The sequence below is a fragment of the Triplophysa rosa genome, linkage group LG10 (genome assembly GCF_024868665.1).
Source record: "Triplophysa rosa linkage group LG10, Trosa_1v2, whole genome shotgun sequence".
Classification (NCBI taxonomy): domain Eukaryota; kingdom Metazoa; phylum Chordata; class Actinopteri; order Cypriniformes; family Nemacheilidae; genus Triplophysa; species Triplophysa rosa.
Window position 1 is genome coordinate 17,598,636 of NC_079899.1, and position 22,330 is coordinate 17,620,965.

Consider the following 22,330-nt stretch of genomic DNA (forward strand, 5'->3'; position numbering starts at 1 on the left):
ACAGCTCTTCTGATAGCACAACCGCAAAATTATGCAGTCAGATATTTTTGTGTAATGACTGCTAAACTTGATGATCGTCTCTGCCTGCGATCTCCTTACGCATATAATAAAAACAACATTTCATGTCAATTCATGTATTTAATAGAGAGGTAGTGACATCAGAGGCCCTTACCTGGCCTGGTCTCTACGTATTGGCTGAAGGATTTGAGCTGCGTTTTCCTGACAGCTGACTCCTTGTGGAAAACGACAGGACTGCGCAGACGTTCTGTAGCCCTGCGAAGACGCTCTGCGTTCAGCTCATCTGCATTATTCTATAAATAAAAAACAAACTTTAGAAAGAAAAAAGTGCAGCGAACTTAAAAGTAGAGCAGAGTCATTTGAATAAAAGTTGCTTCAGATGCTAGTTGACATTAAAGGAGAGAGATAAATTAGACACACATGACCAAGAAATGTTTAACGATGGAGTGCCACGCCTGAAGAACGGTTGAAAATAGGTTCTGCAGCATACATCTCTGAGTCCCACATTAACTTGCAAGCACAAAGAAAATAAGGCAATTAAGTCTACTTTCAACAAAACCTGAGCCAGAAAATGTATTCAGATTATGCAAATTAAAAGCACTATTGTCTTGGAAGCGAACACGTGTTAGTGGCTTCTCGCCGCCGCTTCCAATCACCGCAATATTGAAATGTGTTATTATGTGCTGGGCCCAATAAGCCAAGCAGACTGGAAAGCGAAACGACAGCGTTCAGAATAACATCTGCAATGTTAATAATAATAGGAAACGTCTAATAAAGTTCGCAATTAGCGAACAAGTTCCACTGCTTGAAACTGAGTGGGAGAAACATTGTTAGCGCAAATGCTAGCTCACTGGTGTATGTACAGGAACCAAACAGCTAATAAAGACAAACGTTCACATCCGCGCGCACACACAGACACAAACAAGCGAAGACGCAGATTTTGGCCTGTTCATTCTTAAATGATAACTTGAAAACAAAGATGCAATTAGAATCTCCCTGGAGAAGAGCAAATTTAGCCTGATCTCATTTAGTGTCTCAATGTTTGAATATGAGTTAAAGCTGTTTATCTGACTGATCCAACACATTTATTCAGAGAAAATATTAGTTGTCAAAGTCCTAATTTGCACCTTCTCTTGAGGCATCCTGTCAGATTTGAACTTAAAATAAAAACTTCTATCACAGCTTAATAGGCAAACACTTCAAATGTGTTTGTTTGAGAATACAAAACAACCTGACATTATAAAACAGGCTTAAAAAATAACATAAATACGCAGTGAGACGGTTTAATGAAGTTTAGGGAAATGATTGCAAATCTGACTGGTGACGTAAGTGTCGCAAACAATACACACTTCACTTTCAAGCTTTAGAAATTCCTGTAGGTCATTTTTGAAAACATTGCGTCATGTTGGTGAAAAAAATCACCCTAAATCCAAGTACTCATCACACAAAACCAAAGCTGTGAGCGTTTATGTGTTAAACCGCCACATTCAACAGCCTGAATCTCTAGAGACGGAACAACTAAGCCCTTTGACCCCGTCTGATTCCTCTCGTGTTAAAGTCCAAAGAAAACAAACAGGATTCAAACCCAAAGCCTTGCTAGAATCTCTCTCTCCCGGAGGACCCGAGGCCTCCAACCCCAGCTAACACCCCTTCCTCGAAACACCTGCCCCCACGGCCCCTCGGTACCCCTGGCTGGGGCAGATATCATGGCTATCCCTGCATTGCGATCGGAGCTTTTTAATCTGTTATCGCCCCGATCATTATTGTGGTGGTGGGTATTATTTTGGCAGAGATGCGTGCGTGTGTGTTTTTGGGATGCGTGACTAAAGTTGCGGTCCGCTGCTCATTGCAGGCGGTTATCGTGCACCACCACGGCAGCAGGCTCACAGTGCATAGAGACAATTGCTAATGAGACACAACTGAGAACACTGGGTGTGCGCTTGGGGGAAACGGCTCTGTCCTGGACCATTCTACCCTGGCCTTGAGGAATTGTGGCATAGGAGAATCCTCCAGGGAGCGGAGCGGTTGATTCAGGGTTTTTTATGACTAGGCAGTGCTAACAGGAGGCTGGGTTTGTTAAGCCCTTAAGAAATAGAGAGAATGTGACCCTAATGTCTTTTGTTTTAAAAAAGGCAAAGGTTGAAAATATCAAGAGAGGAAAAAAGAAGCAAAGAAAGAAAAGATCAGTCATTCAACAAGGCCGTAATGGTGAGAAGAGCAGAGAGAGAGAGAGAAAGAGAGAGAAAGCTGCTCTTTCTTCAAAGCCTCGCTATTTGTAACCCTGCTGATCCTCCCCTGGGCTGTTGTGCAGGTCTGCAGCAGGTGCTGGACTGTTCACAAGAGAGACAGAGACGCTAAAAGCTTTTACCAGCAATATTCCAGATGGATCTGCGAAAAGTGGAGCTGTTTTAAGATTTCAGTGAATCCATAATGTCCTTTAAATGATAGGTTAATACTCATTTTGTTCTACCGCATGCCGGTTTCTGCACTGATATTGATGCTCCACTTCTTGACACAAGTGTTAATTCTCATGTCAATTCCTAAATATCAGATAATAATATTGCATAACATTTTGACAGTATAATTAATCAAAGTAAGTGTCAGAAACCTCAACAAGAGGTAAATTTAACAATCTCATTTGCCAAATGATTTTATGTTCAAGCTTTTAAAAAAATGTGGATTTAATTAACAGGCAGTCTATAATAATACTTAAAGGGGTCATATAGCGCGAAAATGTGTTTTTCTGTGTCTTTGGTGTGTTATAAGTTGCCCATGCATGTATTAGACACGTAAAATTGCAAAAATTAAAGTGTCGGAACAAAATTCTATCTAAAAGCGAATGCTCACCCAGACCTGCCTGAAACGCCTCCTGTAACCACACCCCCATAAATCTACGTCAGTTCGTGGTATGATTTGACTAAGACAGCCCAAATGTATACGCAAGTAAGGTGGGCGTACCTGTCAAGTACAATTGCTTTGGAACCTGATGATCCACATATGGTAAGAGGCGTTACATTTCCGTCACACGCTTGCAGTATTTGACCAATCACTACGCACTGGTTAACTGGCCAATCATAGCACACCTCGTTTTCAGAGCAATGAGATTTGTAAAAAATCCACGCGTTTCAGAGAGGCGGGGCAAAGAGGAGATACAAACATGCACGGTATGTGGAAAATACAGCGTTTTTGAACCTTAAATAGTGTATATAAATATACACATTGCATTACATCTAAAACAAACAATAATATTCGCGTATTAGCCGTGTCATATGACCCCTTTAATATTGGCTCAGTTTCACAGACAAGGCTTAGCTTAGGCCAAGACTATGCCTTGGTTAAATTAGGATGTGTAAGTCGCTTTTATTAAAATGCCTTAGAAAAACAATTACTGGTGTGCATCTTGTGACAAAACAATGGCAATGACATATTTCAAGATATATCAGGGCAATTTATTTACAGATAAGACATTCATTTTTAGACAGGGACTAACCTTATCTGTGAAACCGGGCAATTATGTTTTATAATAGTAATAATAATACTACATATTATTTTTCCACAACTCCTAATTAACCCCCTAAAATGATGTAATTCTGGAATCTATAGACGGTTTCAACGGACACACGCGCTGACGTATGGTGCAAAATATTAATATTTTATTGTATAATAATGGTATTAAATAAACAATTTGTTTAATTTTATTGTATGTTAATTTGATTAAATAAACAATTTGTGAATGGGTTGTGTAACGTTGTTGCATATAAGTTTAGCCAAGTAATGGTTCTTCTACTGGTAACCCAAAATAATACTAGATAGACATACTTTGCAAGATAATGTAATTTACTTGTTATTTCTTTAGCTTGTTTTCAGAAATAATTCGACAATTTTTTGCAGATATGTACCGGAAGTTAAGCCTCGGTAAACCTCAACCAATCATTTCACACCTGCTGCAGATCACTGAATAACTCCACCAACACAACACTAGTCAGATCCTGCCAACATCTACGTCAGCAGAGAGAGGGAGCGAGAGAAAGAGGGCAAACAGGTGGTGGGAAGGTAGTTCAGTATAGCAGTATAGACTTCTGTGGTCTCAGAAAATACCCTGCAGTCACCACCTGGGGGCTCTAAATACAGCAGCGAGACAGCAGGTCATCACACACACACGCTACGCACACACGTACGCACACACACACACACGCACACGCACACACACACACGCGAACACACACGCGAACACACACACACACACACACACACACACACACACACACACACACACTAATCATACATCAATTATAGACAGGTATGCATGTTATTACATTACACATATAGATCCCGGGTATATAAAACATGCAACAAATCAATCTAGCGCTTGTCGTGAGTCATGCGCGGCTGCCAATGTGCCTAAAGCTTTTTCTCCTTCTCTCTCTGTCAGAAAAAGTCAGGTTTGATATGACAGAGGTCTTGGATATTAGATGTCTAATGCCTGTTAAAGTGTTCTGGCTTAACATATAAAAACACATAGGCCCGGTTTCACAGACATGGCTTAAGGCTAGTCCAAGACTAAAATGAATGTGTGACAAGTCTTATCTTAATATAACTTGCCCAGAAATATCTTAAAATATTTCAGTGCCATTGTTTTGTCTCGAGATGCACACCAGTAATGTATTCTTCTAAGGTATTTTTATAAAAGCGACATAAATATCTTAATTCGACTAAGGCATTGATCAAACAAATGCAAAAGGTCCTCTTCTATGATATTTTGGTCTTGGGTTTTTTAACCAGACATGTTTGTGGTGCAAACGGTGCACAGCAAGTTAAATGTTGCAGAGGCAAGCACAAGCAAAGATGGATAGAGCACATGTCTCTAGATGTGGATACCTGCAGGCCACCCGATTCAGGGCTCAGAGGCGAGTTACTAGACGCTGTCAACGACGAGGAAGAGGAAGACGAAGAAGGAGAGCTGCAACCTTGTGGTCGAATCTCTGTCAGTTTCTTGAGCTTCAGGTCCACGTGTCTGCTGTTCATCACACCTACAGAGAAAGAGAGACAGAGAGAGAGGGTCAGAACACACTCCAAGAGGAAGAGTTATGCAGTAGACCACTCGTCTCCAAAACAGATAAGCAGAGGGGCACGACAATGTTTTCCCTCAAGCAAACTGGCCTTCTCGACCCATACACACACACTTTGCTTGAGAGATAGCGAGAGTGGCACACCTACAACAGCAAACATATCCATCCTGCCAATGGACAACCATTTCCAGGTTGCCAGGGAACACATAAACTGATCAAATATATACTTTAAAATGCACCGTATGTCGCTTTTGATAAAAGCTTCTGCCAAATGCATAAATGTAATATTTTCCTCCCAGTGCAAGTCTGTCTTTCATGTGCGTCTTATTTTATGCTCGTCTTTATATTCCCAATGCTTGTTTTCGTTCACCAGCAGATTTAGCTGAATCCCTGGCCTTGGCCTTTCTCTCTCTCTCTCAGGCATCTTGGCTACAGATGAAAGTAAGGTGAAGAAGCTTTTCATGTGGGTCCTGTTCTTCTTGTTTCCCAGCAGCCCTCTCTCTCCCCCAAAAAACACCACAGGAGTCATTTATCAGGCCTTAGCACAACTTGGATGAAGGTGGAGGTGTGTGTTTGTGACTGATCAACAGTTTGACCAAATACGGGAATGCCACCTTTAACATCCACAACTAACTAAAAGTGTGTACCCATAACGGCATTTCTAGATACATCTGTTCTTTATAGTCTCTCTGTATGCTCAGACCACTTGTTTGGGCACATTTAAAGGGACCACAACCTACTTTTACAGCATTATTCATTTCCAAAAATTATTAAATTAAATAAATTAAACATTTGTATATTTTTATGAACAATTTCCAACCCCTCAAAACTATCAAACAGTTTAGTTTCCCTCCTGTACTTTTGAGATTTCGCTATGAAAATAATCTTTGCTGTGATTGGCGGACGTCTGTTTGATGTTTACATTGCATATGGCTGTGATGTGACACTCATGAATATTTCTGACCGATTTCCTTTGGCAGTTTTGTTTCAATAAATGTTAAGTAGATTTCTGAGTTTTGAAAGTCAGCGCATCCTAACCTAGTAGTACCACTCTCTCATTTCAAACAGCGAAAATCTTTTTTTCCAATGATATAGACCCTGTAGTCACAAGGGGACATATCAAGCAGTTTATAAGCAATATCTATAAAAGCAGTCTTCCTGTGTCCTCATGCAGAGAAAAGCATGGACCTTTTGTGGCTGAGAGTTGGATTTGTAAAATGTTCTAAAAACATTCTCTGCCTTCACAGTGTAAGACTATGAAGACAAATTGTATTTTGTTTGTAAAAACGCAGACCTCCTTTTCAAAACAACAGACAAAAAACACAAACCAAACACTGTTACCAAACACAATGTAGATAAGACACATCAGAAAACAAGCGAGAAAGAGAACAAGTCAAGCTTTCCTCATTACTCTTTCTGAGATATCTTATACCACCTGCTAAACATGACAGGAAAGCAAATTATTACTAACTTTATGTCTTTTCAGGAGATATGCTTTTTTGTCTTGGGAATATATTTTTTAATTAAACCATGAACACAAAACAATAAAGCGAAACAAAAGACATATCAAAACAATGTTTCCCAAAGAGAAAAAACATCTTTGTAAGTAAATGTTCTGGAAGTAAATGTTTGGTTGTTTACCGAAATGTTGTTTTGAATTAAAACATCAGTTAATTCTAACAGGGTATGGAAACAGGAAGTCGTGACTTGTGACATAAGACAGTGTAAATGAATGCTTATTATGGTAAGTAACAAGGGTAAGTTGTCAAGTACATGTGTTAGCAAACAAAGTGAAAAGACCGAAGCAGACACACAAAAATAAACCACAAGCAGAGGTCATGCAGTGTTCGGTTACCCAGAGATGCCAGATCACTGGCAGAGTTAGTAAAATCATCCTCCAGTAGATATGAAGATGAGATGTCCTCCTCATGGTTAGTATCAGTGACATCATCAGCGACAGCCGCCGCAGCCTCTTTTTCACTTCTGCCCTCCTCATCCTCACCCTCTACACTCACCCCATCCACCACATCTGCTAGCAAATAAGGAAGCCGAGAAACGAAAGGAGGAAAGAAGAGAGGTTAGTCAAGCATTAAATGTTAGTAATATTCCAGCGCGAAAATAAGTTGAATGTTAGTAGAGTTAGAGAATGCATTTAGGAGTTCATCCAACATTTTTTGAAAGAAAAAATGTGAGGGAATTTCCGTGATACAAACATAGCATAATAAAAAAGCTGCTAAAATAAAGTTTAGCTCAAATTGGTTAAGCTGGTGTTGTTGTGTGTGTCTTGTCAGGACGCTCAAACAAACAGAAAAATGTTTTCATTGCATCATGTCGTTTACATTTTTGGGGGGAATCAACCTACACTTGTCACAACATCTTAGCCATGAAGGTGAAAGTAAGTAAGTAAGTAAAGTTTATTTATATAGCACATTTACATACAGCAGAGCTGTCCAAAGTGCTTCACAGAGTCAACTAAAACAACAACAGCAATACACATTGCTGTTGTTGTCAAAACATACTTCAGATTTAACAAAAGTTGTTTCTTTTAAAGTTCTGCTGATGTTTAGCTGACTGGGATTGGTGTATGTGTGTGTTTGATGTGAAAGAAATAAGGAAGAAGGCTGAGACGGTCTGGGATAGGGTTGATTCTGTGTGTGTGTGTGTTGCATGGCAGATTTGGCCTTGACGGCAAAATCTCCTCCAGAGTTCCTCTTCCGCATCCACAGATCTGAATCCCTCAGAGCCCTCACAATATACACTCAATCCAGACGCATCGATCTCATTCAGTTATATGGTAACCAGAGCAGAGCCACACACACACACACACACACACGGAGCAACACAGACATAAATAAGAGACAAAACAAATAGGAAACAACAACATGACATCCCCAGAGAAATGCTCTTACAGTTAGAAAGAGAGAGCAATTGAAAGTGTATGAAAGTGACAATATTCATTTTATTTTTCCTCTCCTTCATGCTTTTTTGTAATTTACTTTCCATGATACGGCGACACACACGCGAGCGCACACACATACAGGCGGTGCTAAGCTAATTAACAGAATGCATGGTGCCGGAGTTGGAGAAAGTTTTGCTGGTGAATGTTTCGCTCTATTCAGCCTGAGCTCCCTCTGAATTAGAACTGAGTGTTTATGAGTGTGTGTGTGTGTATTGGTGGGATTATGCGTTCTGCACGACAGGCCTTGTGCATCAAGCCTATAACGTTTTCCTCAGAACTGATTTTTAATGAGTTCTACAATTAGCAGAGTTCAACAGCCCGGAAGGCCAAATAAACCTCGCCATGTTTTCACTTTCTCTCTTACTGCTTCCGTTGACCCGTTTTCCCCCACTCTTCCCGTTCCCGTGTTTGTCCACCACTGTGGGCCGTGAGAGGTGTTTTTGTGGCATCTCTGAGCCGCGGAAACAAGTAGAAAGGCGTGATTGCCGAGGAGGGAACACTATTAAGCGGACGGGGAGAGGATGAAGAGAAAATGGAGGGCGTCAAAGAGAGAGAGATGAAAGAGATAAAAGGAACGGGAATATTGTGTCTCCCCTTGAGCTGGGAAATGGTACACACAGACATGAGCCGGCACAGAATTAGGCACAGCGGCTGACCCGCTACGTTAACACCTCTCTTATTCGGCGCGTATTAACCAACCTAGTCGCACCGCTAACACCTCTCTCGCTCCGTGCGCACACTTTTAATTATACGCAGCGGCTAGCCGCAACGCTAACACCCCTCAGCGTAAACACGCTTAATAACACGCCGCAGCTGCCCCACTACGCTAATGCCCCACTGTTTCCACGTGGTACGCCCAGCGGTTAACGCTACGCTAACAGGTAGTCTCATTGTCCTGTAATGCGAAATAAAAGGAGAAATGGTGGCTGATGATAACGCGGGACGCAGCGGGTGGTACGGCTGAAGGAGATGTGGTCCACGGGTTTCCTCCGTAGGCAATGAGCTGCTGATTACCCGGCATGGGTGTTTTATAACGATGCTGATGATTGGGGCCAAGTGGACTGGTGTGTCTTCTTGGCAATAGGGCGTTATTGGTCATCGTCTGAGTTTTCCTGATGTATTGCCGAAGGATTATGTGGGAAGTGACTGCCTGAACAAATGGAAGTGTAGCCCTCTGTGAACACATCAAATTAGAGTTCAGTGTACGTGAGTGTGTTGTGTTTTTTTAATGTGATGCTCCTTTGGGCCTTGAAAGCAGCCGTGCCATTGTGGTTTGAGCAACAAAAACACTTTTTGCCACACATATGGGCTGAAAGTCACTAATGGACACACTGAGATACACACACACACTTATCAACACATTAAACATCCCAGAAGCCAAACACAAGCGTTCAGCCGTTCCTTGGGTTCTTCTGGGAATGCTGTCAGCCTGCAGAGAGCCAATAATAAATACAGGCAACAGAAAACATGTCACATCAGAATAAACAAGAATAAAATTATCTTGACGACAGAATTCACAACTGAATCTAATATTTCACAAATATAGCCAATTTGCCATTTTTTCCCCATGCAAAACAGTTTAGCGACCACAAAAATACACCAATAAGTATGAGTAACAGAATACAAAAAAATATTGACTTTTTAGATTTACTGATATTGCAGCTTTTGAAGACTTGACACAAGTCCACTTTTAATGTGCTTGTTTAGTGATTTATTTGACACTTCTGGAGCTTAAAGGGACAGTTCCCCAAAAATAAAAAAACTGTCATATTTTACTCACCCTCGAGTTGTTCCAAATCCGTATACTGTAAATTTCTTTGTTCTGAGTAAAACACAGAGAAAGATATTTGGAAGAATGCTTGCAACCAAACAGTTCTTGGCCACCATTGACTACCATAGAAGGAAACATTTTTTTTTCAAAGTGCCCAAAGAACTGTTTGCTTTCCTACATTCTTCAAAATCTCTTCTTTTGTGTTCAACAAAAAGAAATTTATAAACCACTTTCCTACTATGATAGTCAATGGTGGCCAAGAACTGTTTGGTTACAAGCATTCTTCCAAATATCTTTCTCTGTGTTCATCAGAACAAAGAAATGTATACAGATTTGAAACAACCTGGGGGTAATGTATGACAGTAAATGATGACAGAATTTTCATTTTTGGGTGAACAGTTCCTTTAACAGTGGTGGCTGCTACAGACTGTGTGAAGATTATTCAAAACATCCATTTGTATGTTGCACTGACAATGTATATGCTTGAGGGGGAAAAGACATGAGAGTGAACAAATATTGACAGAATTTTAAGAGCCATTTATTTAATGCCTAGGTGTATTTTACCGTGAATACATGCAGATTTGTATGTGTGCACGCATGCTTATGAGTAGCTGTGTATGCATGCACACGTGTGTTTATGAATTGTGAGTGTATGTGTGCGTTCGGCCTATAAAAGCCCCCCTGCACTCACCTCCAGCTGTCTTTGACCTTCCTTTTAAGTTGCTCCCAGCTGCACTACAGGCAGAGGTGGAGTCATTGTAGAGAGGCAGTTCAGCCATCTTTACCCCGGATCGTGCCTCCGCTATCAGCTGCCTGGCTCTCTCTCGCAGCTGCCTGCGCCGTTCTTCATCACGCTCCTGACACAAACACACACAAGCGGAGGGAGGGGGGGTTATTGAACGGATGCCATCTCAAGTAATTGACAGAAATGCCATTTTCACTCCTCTCTCTCCCATCAGATCTGAGCGATAGCAGCGTTCTTACTAGCCAGGATGGAGGGTCCCAGGCAGGCCCTTAGAGAGAGCGAGATATTCACTGCATGGATTATTTGTCATTGATTCTGTATAGGTCCAGACATAATAAACCTGAGGTATTTGCTGGAGTGTCATTTTTTCCCTAGTACATGCGTGTGAGTGTATTTGGCTCAGGGTTGCTGCGGACGTTTTGTAAATTAAATGTATGTTTTTTTAAGACCTGAAGAGATTCACTCATTCCATAAGGCCTAAAAATTAACTAGTTTATTGAAAAGAAATGAAAAAATGAAATATAAATATTGGTATATGCAGTAATATGGCAATACATTAAAAACAACAATTTTATTTGACATGATTTAAATTGATGTAAAAACGTATTAAAGTTGTGGAAATTATGAAAGGCAGTAGGGCAATTCCACGCAAACATCAACAATAAGATTAAAACGTTTTTACTAAAGGTTTTCGCCATACCGATAATGCAGATGTCAATATTTGGTGGTGTAAACACCCATATGAAGTCTCGCTTCGATTTTAAAGCTTTTTTCAGTCAGGCAAGTAATTTGTCACATCCATCAAGGTCCATATTCCTCATAAATGGGCATATGAAATTTTACATAAAATAACTATTTTTGTGTTCTGTAAAGAGCCATCCCTTCTCCATTTGTTGGGTATTGTTGCTTCTAGTTTTTAAATTTTAATTCACACAAATCCTATAAAGACTTTTTTTTTCAAAAACATGCGTCCTTTTTTGTCACATCCATAGCGCATGGATTTTTCTTATAAAACAGTAAACTCATGCATAGACAGATACAGTATTTTTCTGATATCTGGACTCATCATCAGGGGTTTAGGAAAATATAAACACATGTTACAATATATTGTTAATAAATACATTCTCTGAGAATTTATATTTCAAGTTTTTACAAAAATGTCCCTTCAGAATGATACAGTAGGAAACCTGTCCCTATATACTGTACAACCAAATGGCCACACACACACACACTCACGCACGCACTCGCACACGCACACACACCTCACTATATTTATTTTCAAGGTGCTAACAGGTTTCTAGAGCAGTCGAGCAAATAAACCAAATACGTTACAAAAGCGTTAAGTTAATTAACCCCATTTCACCTGTTTCTGTGGAAACTGTTTGTCTGAAGCCATTGTTCACGAGGACAATAAGCAGAGAGATGCAGATGAAGTAATCCCAGGAGCACTTTGGCGGGGTCCAGCCCGGGGCCTTCGAGTCTCAGGGTAATTTGAACAAGCAAGACAAATCTAAGGCCAAGTTACACCTGAAATCACAGGGGCGTTCCTGCCAAAGCTAAATTGTGTGTGTTGTGCCTGTTCAAGTGTGTGACAAGTGGTTGTTCCACAGCACCGCAAAATCTCAATACACCTGCTCAGGTTGGAGAGGATTCGGAACAGCCAATAACATGAATGTCAACAGAACTCTGTGACTGTCATAGTGAGAAAATTGCTAGTCAACGTGTTCTGTTTGAGCTGTGAGGTTTTGACCTCTCCTCGTTGTAAAAGTTAATGTCACATAATTCTCTTTCTTTCCAAGGAGTCTAAAATGCTTCATGATCAGCTCAACCTCTCAGGAATTACAACCTTCGACACACTATTTTACATACAGCGATTCAGGGTTGGACTAGCCATAAGCACAGAAAATGACATTCACTGTGTGTGTCTGGAGGACAGGATTAGCATTGGGCCCGATTTAACCAGACGATTAACCCTAAGGGGTCAGAAAGGCCCATTCACACAATCATGCAAGATTTTAAAATGAAATAAAACAATGCATCTCTATGCACTCCTTCATGCACTAGAATATTACAATGTTTATAGTTTTTACATTTGGACAATAGACCATTCTTGTAGCTCATTTGTTAGAATGACAAATGATAGCATTGTCAGAAGTGCAAAGGTCCTGGGTTCGAACCGGATGTGCAACGTCCTGAAAAGTGAAGGTGCGGGCTCTTTGATCGCCCCCTGGTGGCTGGCTGCAGTGTAGGTCATAAACCACGCCCTCTCCATGTAAATAAATGTATCACACCAAACAAAAAAATCCAATTACACTTCAAATAAATTTGGCCAAAGATGGTTTCTGCCATTTTAGTTAATTTCTTATCACTCTGATGTGTATTCAAGCGTTCATTGATCTAACAAGTTTGGTTATAGTTCATTTTAAGATGTTATGAAAATGGGCGTGGTAACATGATTTCTTCGTTTACGATTGAGTCATTGGGGAATATGGGCGGGACCTTGATACCGCGGGTCCAGATGGCACTCACTAGTGCGCAGACTCTGGCTCCAAATGATGTCATCGGCGCAATATGTCAGCGGCCATAACTCTGACATTTTGGCTTCATTTTTCTACAATGGAAGAGGAGGTCGCATCGTCCATGTCTTTTACAGCCTATGTTTCAAACAGGGAACACACATACTGATAAAAATGTGAACCCACTGCAAGTCGCTTTGGATAAAAGTGTCGGCCAAGCGCGGAAATGCAAATGAAAACTAATGTGATGAATTGTAAGGATCCAAGCATCAACTAATATACTGCTACTCTGAAACTCAAACTGAGAGAAAAACACGAAATGCAGTGAGGTCAATGTGTGACCAAAACTATCATCATTAATAAGCCTTTAAAATCAATCAAGCTCATAAAACGAAACGATCCACAGCCGCAATGAAGCGTGAAACTGTCTCTCATCTTATGAAGAGATTCCTTTAATGACTCTCTCTCTCTCTCCAAATGGACTTCAAGTGGCTGTTCTTCAGCTACACTGAAGCTTGACCGTTCAGTCTGGACTCTCCAACTGGGCTATGCATGGAGAGAGAGGAAGAGAAAACTAAGAGGAAGACAGGCGAGAGATCACTGACCCGTCCAACCTCCCAGCTGCTGATCTCCAAGGATAATGAGGGCGTGCACGCAAACTATCAAAGACTGAAAGACGAACATCAGGGGTGGCGAGAGAGACACAGTTAGACAAGATAGCGTGGTGTGCGGTAAGACTTCGCTTTACCTTTTAGAAAGAAGAAAATAGAGAGACAGAGGTGCACAAGCAGATAGTGGAGGGCTGTCGCCACGAACAGGACGGGAGATCCAGAGAGAGAGAGAAAGAGAGGGTGGGAGGTAGAGCTGGGGCCCAGACAGAAGCACTCGCAGTGGGCATGGGGTCCGGGTGGCTGCCCCAGCCTGGCTGCTCATTTGGAGGGGGCTGGATGGTGGGTGGGGGCTGCGGGGACGCAGCGAGCCAGGGAAGGAGTCGCTCGGCTAGGCACACACACAGGCTCGGGGCCCTGGAGCTAACACAACCGTGCCAGCCAAAGACGGTGCCAGCCAGTGAAGCACAAACAGATACATTTGTCATGACACACTGAGTGTGCGGAAAAGGGGAGGGCCACGTACACACACACACACATACACAAGCAAGCAGTGCAGAAGAAAAGAGATTGTGGATCTTTATCCTGTCGAAAATACCAATCACAAGAACAAAAGGTGTGTGTAAACTGTACACTGATCATTCTAAATAATAAGCGAACACATATGAAATGAAAGTAAAACATTGCCACGTCTGAGGCTCATCAGTCCTTCCACTTCATCCTTTAGAAAGTGACCTGTGAAATAAAGAGACTTCCACGTCCTATTCACCTCCCTCTCTCGCCACACTCTATCAAACTCTGCTCTGTTTTATTCTTCCTTCTCTTCCATTACTGTCCTCTTTAAATGGAAAATACAGATCGGTTATGATCTGTCCCCTGGCTTCGTGGTCTGTAATGAGAAAACTTCACCTTGTGTCCCCGGCCATTCTAAAGGAAGCATTCGACTGCTCCCGTTCACAAATCCAATTATATGTAGTCGAGAGAGAGAGAAAAAGAGAGCACGACTGAAAGCTTACGGAAAAGGAAGCAGCGTGCGGACAGACGGGCGTGCGGGCGGCTTTTCCTCTGTAATGTGGCCTTCTGCTTGGTGTTGAGGTGTCAACTTAAAATGCAAGTAGTTGAGCATCGGCTAATCCTACAGCTGCCTGCTTTAGCCTCCAGCCAAAAGAGAGAGAGAGAATGGGAGAGAGAGAGAGAGAGATGCCACAGTGGCCTTATCGCTGGGCTGCAGATGTGGTTCCTGGATCAATGCACATACACCACGATCAATGCATTTGATAAAGAATTAAGGAGAAAACTGTACATGTTATCAAAGGCCGTTGTACATGGCATAATTATGCTTCTGCATGTGTGTAGATGATACTGGAGCGAGGGGTGAGGAGATAAATAGAGCGATAGAAACGGATGTCTCGCGGGCTACACGGCCTGCCCTTAGCGCCCTGCTTACAAAAAGACCATGTCAAACGGTTACCAACCCATTTCAGAGCACGAGAGATGATCAGGATCAGGACTATTGGTCAGGTCTGTAACTTAAACAGACAACTGCATTTATAACATGAAAATAAACTTCTTAAATGAAGGGGGGAGTGTAAATAACGCAACTTGCAAGATCGACAACAAAACAGGACAAAACCTGCTTATTCAAATATACTTTTTCAGACAGCCAGTGGCAAAAGTGTGAGATGAAAAAAGGCCTGTGTGTCAATACTATTCACACACAGCTGAAAGTGGGCACCTGGAAAGGCAATCCACCGATGCAGGTGAAACTGTAGTGGATGAACAGGTTGAGTAGGCGGGTTGTGTGCGAGCAGCATAAAAAACGTTGCTCTTACCACAACAAGATAATTACTCAGCAGAAAGAGCCATTCACCACAAGCTGTTCTTTACAATGCCAGACAAGTTCAAAATGAGTACTAACAGCACACGCTTCACCCTCCAACGTCAACACGAAATTACATTCACAACATTTTACTCAAGTAATATACTTTTTTTTATATTAAAAAAAACATTTATTAGATTTTTTTATATTACATACAAAAGTGAAATGGAATATTCAATTAAGAAAAAGCAAGGTCATTTTATCGATCAGGGATTGAGTGGTTCTCAACTGGTGGGCTGCAGATCTGATCTGATGGTTTGACTATCGCAAGTAAAAACAATGTTGAATGAAAATGATATGATACGGCCATATAATTGTTAAAACTTACAATATCTTGTTGTTAAAACGGAATATAATCGAAAAAATAAACGTAAATACTTATGAAAAAACATAGTAAACAGGCTTATCAACTTTTAAAAACAAGAGGAGAAAATGTTTCCAATATCTGTCTTTTGTTGCTACAACAGAATATAATCATAAATATAATTGTATATTCTTATTAGAAAAAAACAGTAAACAGGCTTATCAACTTATAAAAAAGGAGAAAATGCTTACAATATCTCTCGTTGCAAAAACTGAATAAAATTAAACAACGATTCATCTTGGCAGATGCCTGAGATAGACATTAGGATGAACATATTTTTTAAGCAGTAAATCATTGGATTATTATTTGAAACAATGTGCGCTGTTAAATTATTTACAACAAAAGCAGTAACGTGCATATATAAAGTAACAATTTAAGAAAACTTGGAGCATGACCATTAAAAATGTATTAATGCAACAAGTTTAAAACAGGGGCTCAGAAAATATTGTGCTAATGGTTGTACCAACTTTCTTTAATTAAAGTGTTCACAGGGACACAGATGCTTAGCTCTCCCTCTCTCGAAACAAACACTTCTGGCCAAACTGAAATAACTGGATAAATGAACAAAATTACAAAATTAACTTGCACTTTGCTTTTATCCTTCATATTTTATTCATAGGAGACTTAAAGGGATAGTTCACCCAAAAAGGAAAATTCTGTCATCATTTATTCACCCTCATGTCATTTCAAACCTTGACTTTCTTTCTTCTGCAAAAAACAAAGGAAGATATTTTGAAGAAAGCTGGTAACCGAACAGCACTGGCCCCCATTCACTTCTATTACAAAACCAATGCAAATGAATGGAGGCAAGTTAACAACATTCTTCAAAATATCTTCTTTTGTGTTCTGCGTAAGAAAGAAAGTCATACAGGTTTTAAATGACAAGAGGGTGAGTAAATGATGACAGAATTTTTATTTTTGGGTCACTTTAAGAATGGAGCTGAAAACTTAAGTGTGGTGAAAAGTGATAGTAAAAGATGAAGGTTGTTGTGATAGAGAGAGAGCGAAAGACAAGGGAAAATAGAGAAGACAGACCCACTAAGAAATAACTGTAGAGAGCAGTGGCTTGAAGAGATTGGAGGGGCGTCTCTCTCTCTCTCCCCGTCTCTGTCTACCAGTTTCTCTGTTCCAACCAAACCCTTTGATCTCCACGCGCACACACACAGCCCTTCAACTACCTTCTAACCATTCTGTTTCATTAGATGAGAATCCACCGGAAAAAGCAAGGCTTTCAAACTAAAATGACAACTGGAATGCAGTGAGTAAGACAGAGAGAGAAACGCTACATAGTCATGTCAGCATGTTAAAATGGAAGGCGCAGCTACGGCTCCTTTGAAACTCTGGCGGAAGCGTTTTGTGGGCGTCAAACCCACAGAAGAGAGAACAGGAGGATGACTGTGGCCTAATTGGCCCAATTAACTCTGAGTCTCTGGTGCTTGCTGGGACAATTGGTCTTCCGCAGGCCTTCCCACTGACTCTCACGCACCAGAGGCGGGCCGACACTAACAACTGTAGACTACAGAGAGAAAGAGAGAGATCGCTGCCACATGTGGTACATTTGCATTTACAAATAATGGATTTACATAGAAAACCAATGATATTTGAGTTCATTTGTTAATATGTGTCAAGTTGCAGGTAAATGAGGATGAGAATAAAACGTGACAGGCGGCGATTTGCCTCATGACATACATACACACGCACAAACACACCGGGAGGCCGAGGCGACTTCAAAGGTTCGTTCCGTCTCTATGAGAGGGAGGGTCACAGGCGGCTCTGAAAAGTCACAGCACTGTCACACAGAGAGGGTGAGAGAGAGAGAGAGAGAGAGAGAGAGAGAGAGAGAGTACAAAAGCCAGAGAGGACAAGAGCGAGCGAGAGAGAGAGAGAGAATGTCGGGGGTTCAGGACACAGAAGAGAGTTGGGAGGGTAACGTCGGTAAAAATCAAACGCAGTCCAATTAAACTAATCATAACGAGTCAGTGAACACAAGTATGCTCACCTGGAATCTTGTGACTCTCTTTTTCCTCACCCGCTCTCTTTCTCTCTCCGTAGCCTCCATAATTACCCTGGCCAAAGCGCTGTGAAATTACAGCACTGATCAACTAATGCTTGAGAAACTCTGAAGAAACGCACTGCCCTTTTCCCTGCTTCCCTCCCTCCCTTTTTATGATTTAAAAGGACTACATAAATAAAAATGATTTCCCCACATCATCATTCCCTACCCGCTCTTTGGGATTCTTGTGACTTTTAACTAGCCTATGGGAAGAGGCAAATTATGAGGGATGTCAAAGGTCGGTCGGTCAATTACGTGCGGAAACAAGCCCGACAACTACAAATCTGTAAAAATGTCGCTTGATTGAGAAATACCTGAAAACTACATGATATTGTTTATTTGTTGAATGTTTAAGGGATGGTAACACAAAAGAAAATACTTTGAAGAATGTTCCCATGTACCCATTCATTTCTATTGTATGGACACAAAACCAATGCAAGTCAATGGGTACCGTCGTTGTTCGACTACCAACATTCTTCAAAATATTTCTTTTGTGTTCTGCAGAAGAAAGAAAGCCATACAGGTTTGATAGAATGTTCATTTTTGGTTGAACTATCCCATTAATATAAATACTGCCATATTTGTGCAGCGATATCAAAATATGACATCAGAATTTTAACAGGTTTAGGTATCGAATACTGAAATTGTAATATCAAAACACTATAAAAAGAGTTCAAGTATTAAACACATGCAAGCGTGTGCTAGCGTTAGCCGTGGTGCTGTGCTTTTTCTAATTGTTCGTTAATTAGCGATTTGCTCTCGACAGGGGGTGCGGAACATAAGAGTGGATCAGAGCTTTGGTCCCGATTGATTCTGAAGGTGCAGCGACCACACAGCTAAACAATTATTGCTGCTATCCAACTATCAAAGGCCTAAACATCAGCCACATCAGTACACACATATAGAGTAGAGTTAACGTAGAAGAGGAGATGTGTGAAAGAATGAGGTATGAATGGTTGCAAAGATCAAAGCAAGACAGCAGATGACGCACACTTAAGTTGGCATATAAATGAACAAAGAGTAACACACACAGTGGTTTTGATGAGTGGGGTGGGCTTACTCAAGAGCCCACTGAAACACACCAGTGACCGTGGACAATGACTGGTCATCCTCTAACACTCACACAATCACAGTCTGAATGCTAACTGCAGGCCATATTGCAAAGATGAACCCACCGTGCTGTTTTTAAAAGACCCCATGAAATGTTTTGATGGGTGCATTGAAAAAAACTGCAGCCAATAGCTGTTAGTTGTTCATGTCACAGCCTGTCGAAACATTTAACAGATGTAGATGAATGACATGAAAGGGATGGTTTACCCAAAAATGACCCAAAAAAGTCATACAGGTTTGAAATGCCAAGAGGGTGAGTAAATGATGACAGAATTTTCATTTTTGGGTGAACTATCCCTTGAAGACACTTATAAAACAAATAAACAGCTTTTTGCAGCTTTAATTAACCTTCAGGTAACTGCCCAATGAGTTCACAGGAAGCAATATACAAATGGCAACGCATAGCATTTAGCCCCTAGTATCTTCAACCCACAACTGAAAGGCTAACTATAGACCCCATTGACCTATCTCTCTCTCATTCTCCCATTATCTCTCTCACCCCTCCATCACTATCTCCTCTTCGTAAGAATGCAGCAAGTCTTCATTTAATTAAAATATTCCCTCTGCATGCTAAAGCGTAAAGTCTCTTCTTAACGGGGGAGCTTCATGCAGAGGCCATTGATAAGATAACAGGGCCTACTAATCAAAACAAGACATCAACTAATCTAATCTAAATCACTAACAATTACCAGCGTGCCAAGCCACGCTCCCTTTTGATCAATGTTTTCTATTAAAAGTGAAACAATTCAATATTCCGCCACGCTAATGCACTGAAGCCTCATTAGCACATCGTCCTTGGGATGGAGGAGCTCTGAACACACACACAGGACGCTAATTCATACTTAATTTACGGGACAACAGCCATCTCCCTTTTATCAGAACACAGAGGACTTTTGCAGGAGAATGAGAGAATTATTTATTTTTTTATTAAAAAATCGTGTTTTTTATTGTTTCGTGGCTTTTTTTAGTTGTTATGGCTTAAATCAAAACAAACCAACTGCAGTTTGATTGATATTAATTGGAATGCACGATAAAAAAACATGATCTTTGAAAAAAATCTCATTTCGGAACCAAACGCTTCATTTCTCTGACAGCATTGGAAAGAAGCGTTCATTTAGTGCAGCATCCCACTGAGGTGCCCTCCTGTTTCTTCTCTTTGCTTTCATATGCATTTCATTCAAGGGCATCTCGCTTCCTTTTCAAATTCATGCTGGAAAACGTCAGAATAAATCCGACACATTCCAGTTATTCCGTTACGGTGGGAAGACGCTCCCTGTGGTTCTGTATGTTAACTTCACATTTCTCACGATTCTTTCAATCAAAACAGGATGTGGGAAGGGCTGAAATGCTATTTGGATGCGGCCTGAACGTGTTTTAAGAGCTACGCCGTCAGGTGTCAGTCGTTCTGTGGCGAACAATTCAATGGAGCAGGTTTATTTAGTGTTTGATGTTCTCCTGTACGCCCACATGGAACCATTGAATAACCCTTGTAAAGTCCTGTCCTGTGGGAAATGAGGGAATGAGAGGGCAAGAGAGAGTCTGGCATGCAGGCTATTGGTTCTGGAATAATATTACTGTGTTGCTTGCTCTCTGTCTGACAGGACAGACGCTGGGAATAGTGGCATGCAAAGAGATGAAACGTGTGTGAACAAGTTTGCATATACTTGTGTCTTGTGACATTGAAGTCCTCATAAAATCGAAATTTACCCTGTATACTATTCACAGAATACATTTTAAGTGGACCTTACTATTTAAAATATTAGGTTTTGCTTTGAATATACTGATATGAACAAGTTGCTGTAAGGATTAGGTTTAGGATAAGGGTTGGGGATTAGCAAATATCACTTCTGTACCAAATCCAATAGAGTGAAATCAATGTGCGTGTGAACTCACATCAACAATCTGCGGCGTTTGTGTGGGCGACTGCACGCTGGTGTTGCTTTTATTTACGGCCTTCATTGCAGCATCTCTACGGGCCTGTTCCAAAAGCAGCCTGGCCCGCTCTTTCAGTTCCTCTTGACGGGACAAAACCTTCTGCAAGGGAGATTGTGATTTTAAACACAATTTCCAGTGTTTCATTCACAGCATCGAGTGCGCTGTCAGCTATGAGTGTGTATAACCATAATCTGTTTTACCTTCTCCTCGCTGGTGTGAGACGCTGGGGCAGGTACAACCTCCTGCTAAAACAAAGAAATAAATTAAGGTAAGACGAAATAAATGTGATATGAGAAATGATATGAGAGACTTTCGCTCTAGGCCACAGAATCACTGTTAGCAACTCAGGTGAGAAGCATCCAAACAACGCCAGTGCTAGAGAGGAAACAAGCATCGCCGAATAACTATCGTCATAGTAACGCTCATGTCATAACAGTGGCCTTGATGACATGTCAAAATAAACTCGCGACAAATCTAAGCTGGAAAGTTATTCAGTGGAGGGAATGACAGTGATACACGCGAGTATGATAAAAGTTGGCTGCGCTGAAATACCTGCAAGTGTGTGTGTGTGAGAGCACGCTGTATAGATGAGGAGAGGCTCTCATGCGGAACACGCTATAACCCGTGTCAGTATTAGAGCTGCAGGCGGGACAGCCCGTACATAATGACATGTCACTCCGAGTGATGCACCGCTGCTGTCTGGACCGATCATACGTCTTACAAAATAGCACGAAATATCCAACATGTAAAAGACTTTAAAGAGTTTTTGTGCTTTGATTTTATATGGTGGCTTTTCCTTTTAGCCTTTTAAGTTGAAACTACTTTTGCTTTTGCAAGGGTGTTTTTAATATATGTGATTATGTGTATTAACAAAAATATGTGTCTGTGTATTTGTATTTGATGGTGTAACAAGTCACTGTTTAAAGGTCCAGTGTGTCATTTTTTTTGGAGGATCTATTGACTTAAATGCAATATAATATACATAACGATGTCTTCAGAGGTGTATAAAGACCATATATAATGAAGCGTTATGTTTTTATCACCTTAGCATAAGATATTTCAATCTACATACATCGCGGGTCCCCTTGCATGGAATTCACCATTTTGTTTCTACAACATGGTCTACAGAGTGCTTTCATAAATACGTTATCTCCTTCGGCAAAGAAGCGAAAATGTGACGACATCTTAACCCTGTGTCAGCCATCGTAGGGCTTCAAAAGGGAGGGGTGGAGTGAGCCGTTGGTTGCAATTCACAACCTCACCTCTAGAAGCTGCTAAATTTCATACACTGGACCTTTAAGCA

The 22,330-nt window shown here is 41.0% G+C and overlaps 1 protein-coding gene across 9 annotated transcripts in view; it reads right to left on the reverse strand.

Moving 5' to 3' along the window:
• Positions 1-22,330, reverse strand: part of ehbp1 (EH domain binding protein 1) — a 127,594-nt gene that overhangs the window by 32,225 nt on the left and 73,039 nt on the right. For 4 of the 9 annotated variants that reach the window (XM_057343276.1, XM_057343272.1, XM_057343271.1 and 1 more), the window contains 6 exons: positions 21,228-21,272; positions 20,986-21,126; positions 10,509-10,674; positions 6,943-7,119; positions 4,897-5,048; positions 173-311 (listed from right to left, as the gene is read on the reverse strand). In XM_057343276.1, coding sequence (XP_057199259.1) covers positions 173-311; positions 4,897-5,048; positions 6,943-7,119; positions 10,509-10,674; positions 20,986-21,126; positions 21,228-21,272 — 820 coding nt within the window. The remainder of the gene's footprint in view (positions 1-172; positions 312-4,896; positions 5,049-6,942; positions 7,120-10,508; positions 10,675-20,985; positions 21,127-21,227; positions 21,273-22,330) is intronic. The other 5 variants (XM_057343275.1, XM_057343274.1, XM_057343273.1 and 2 more) reach the window with 5 other exon arrangements.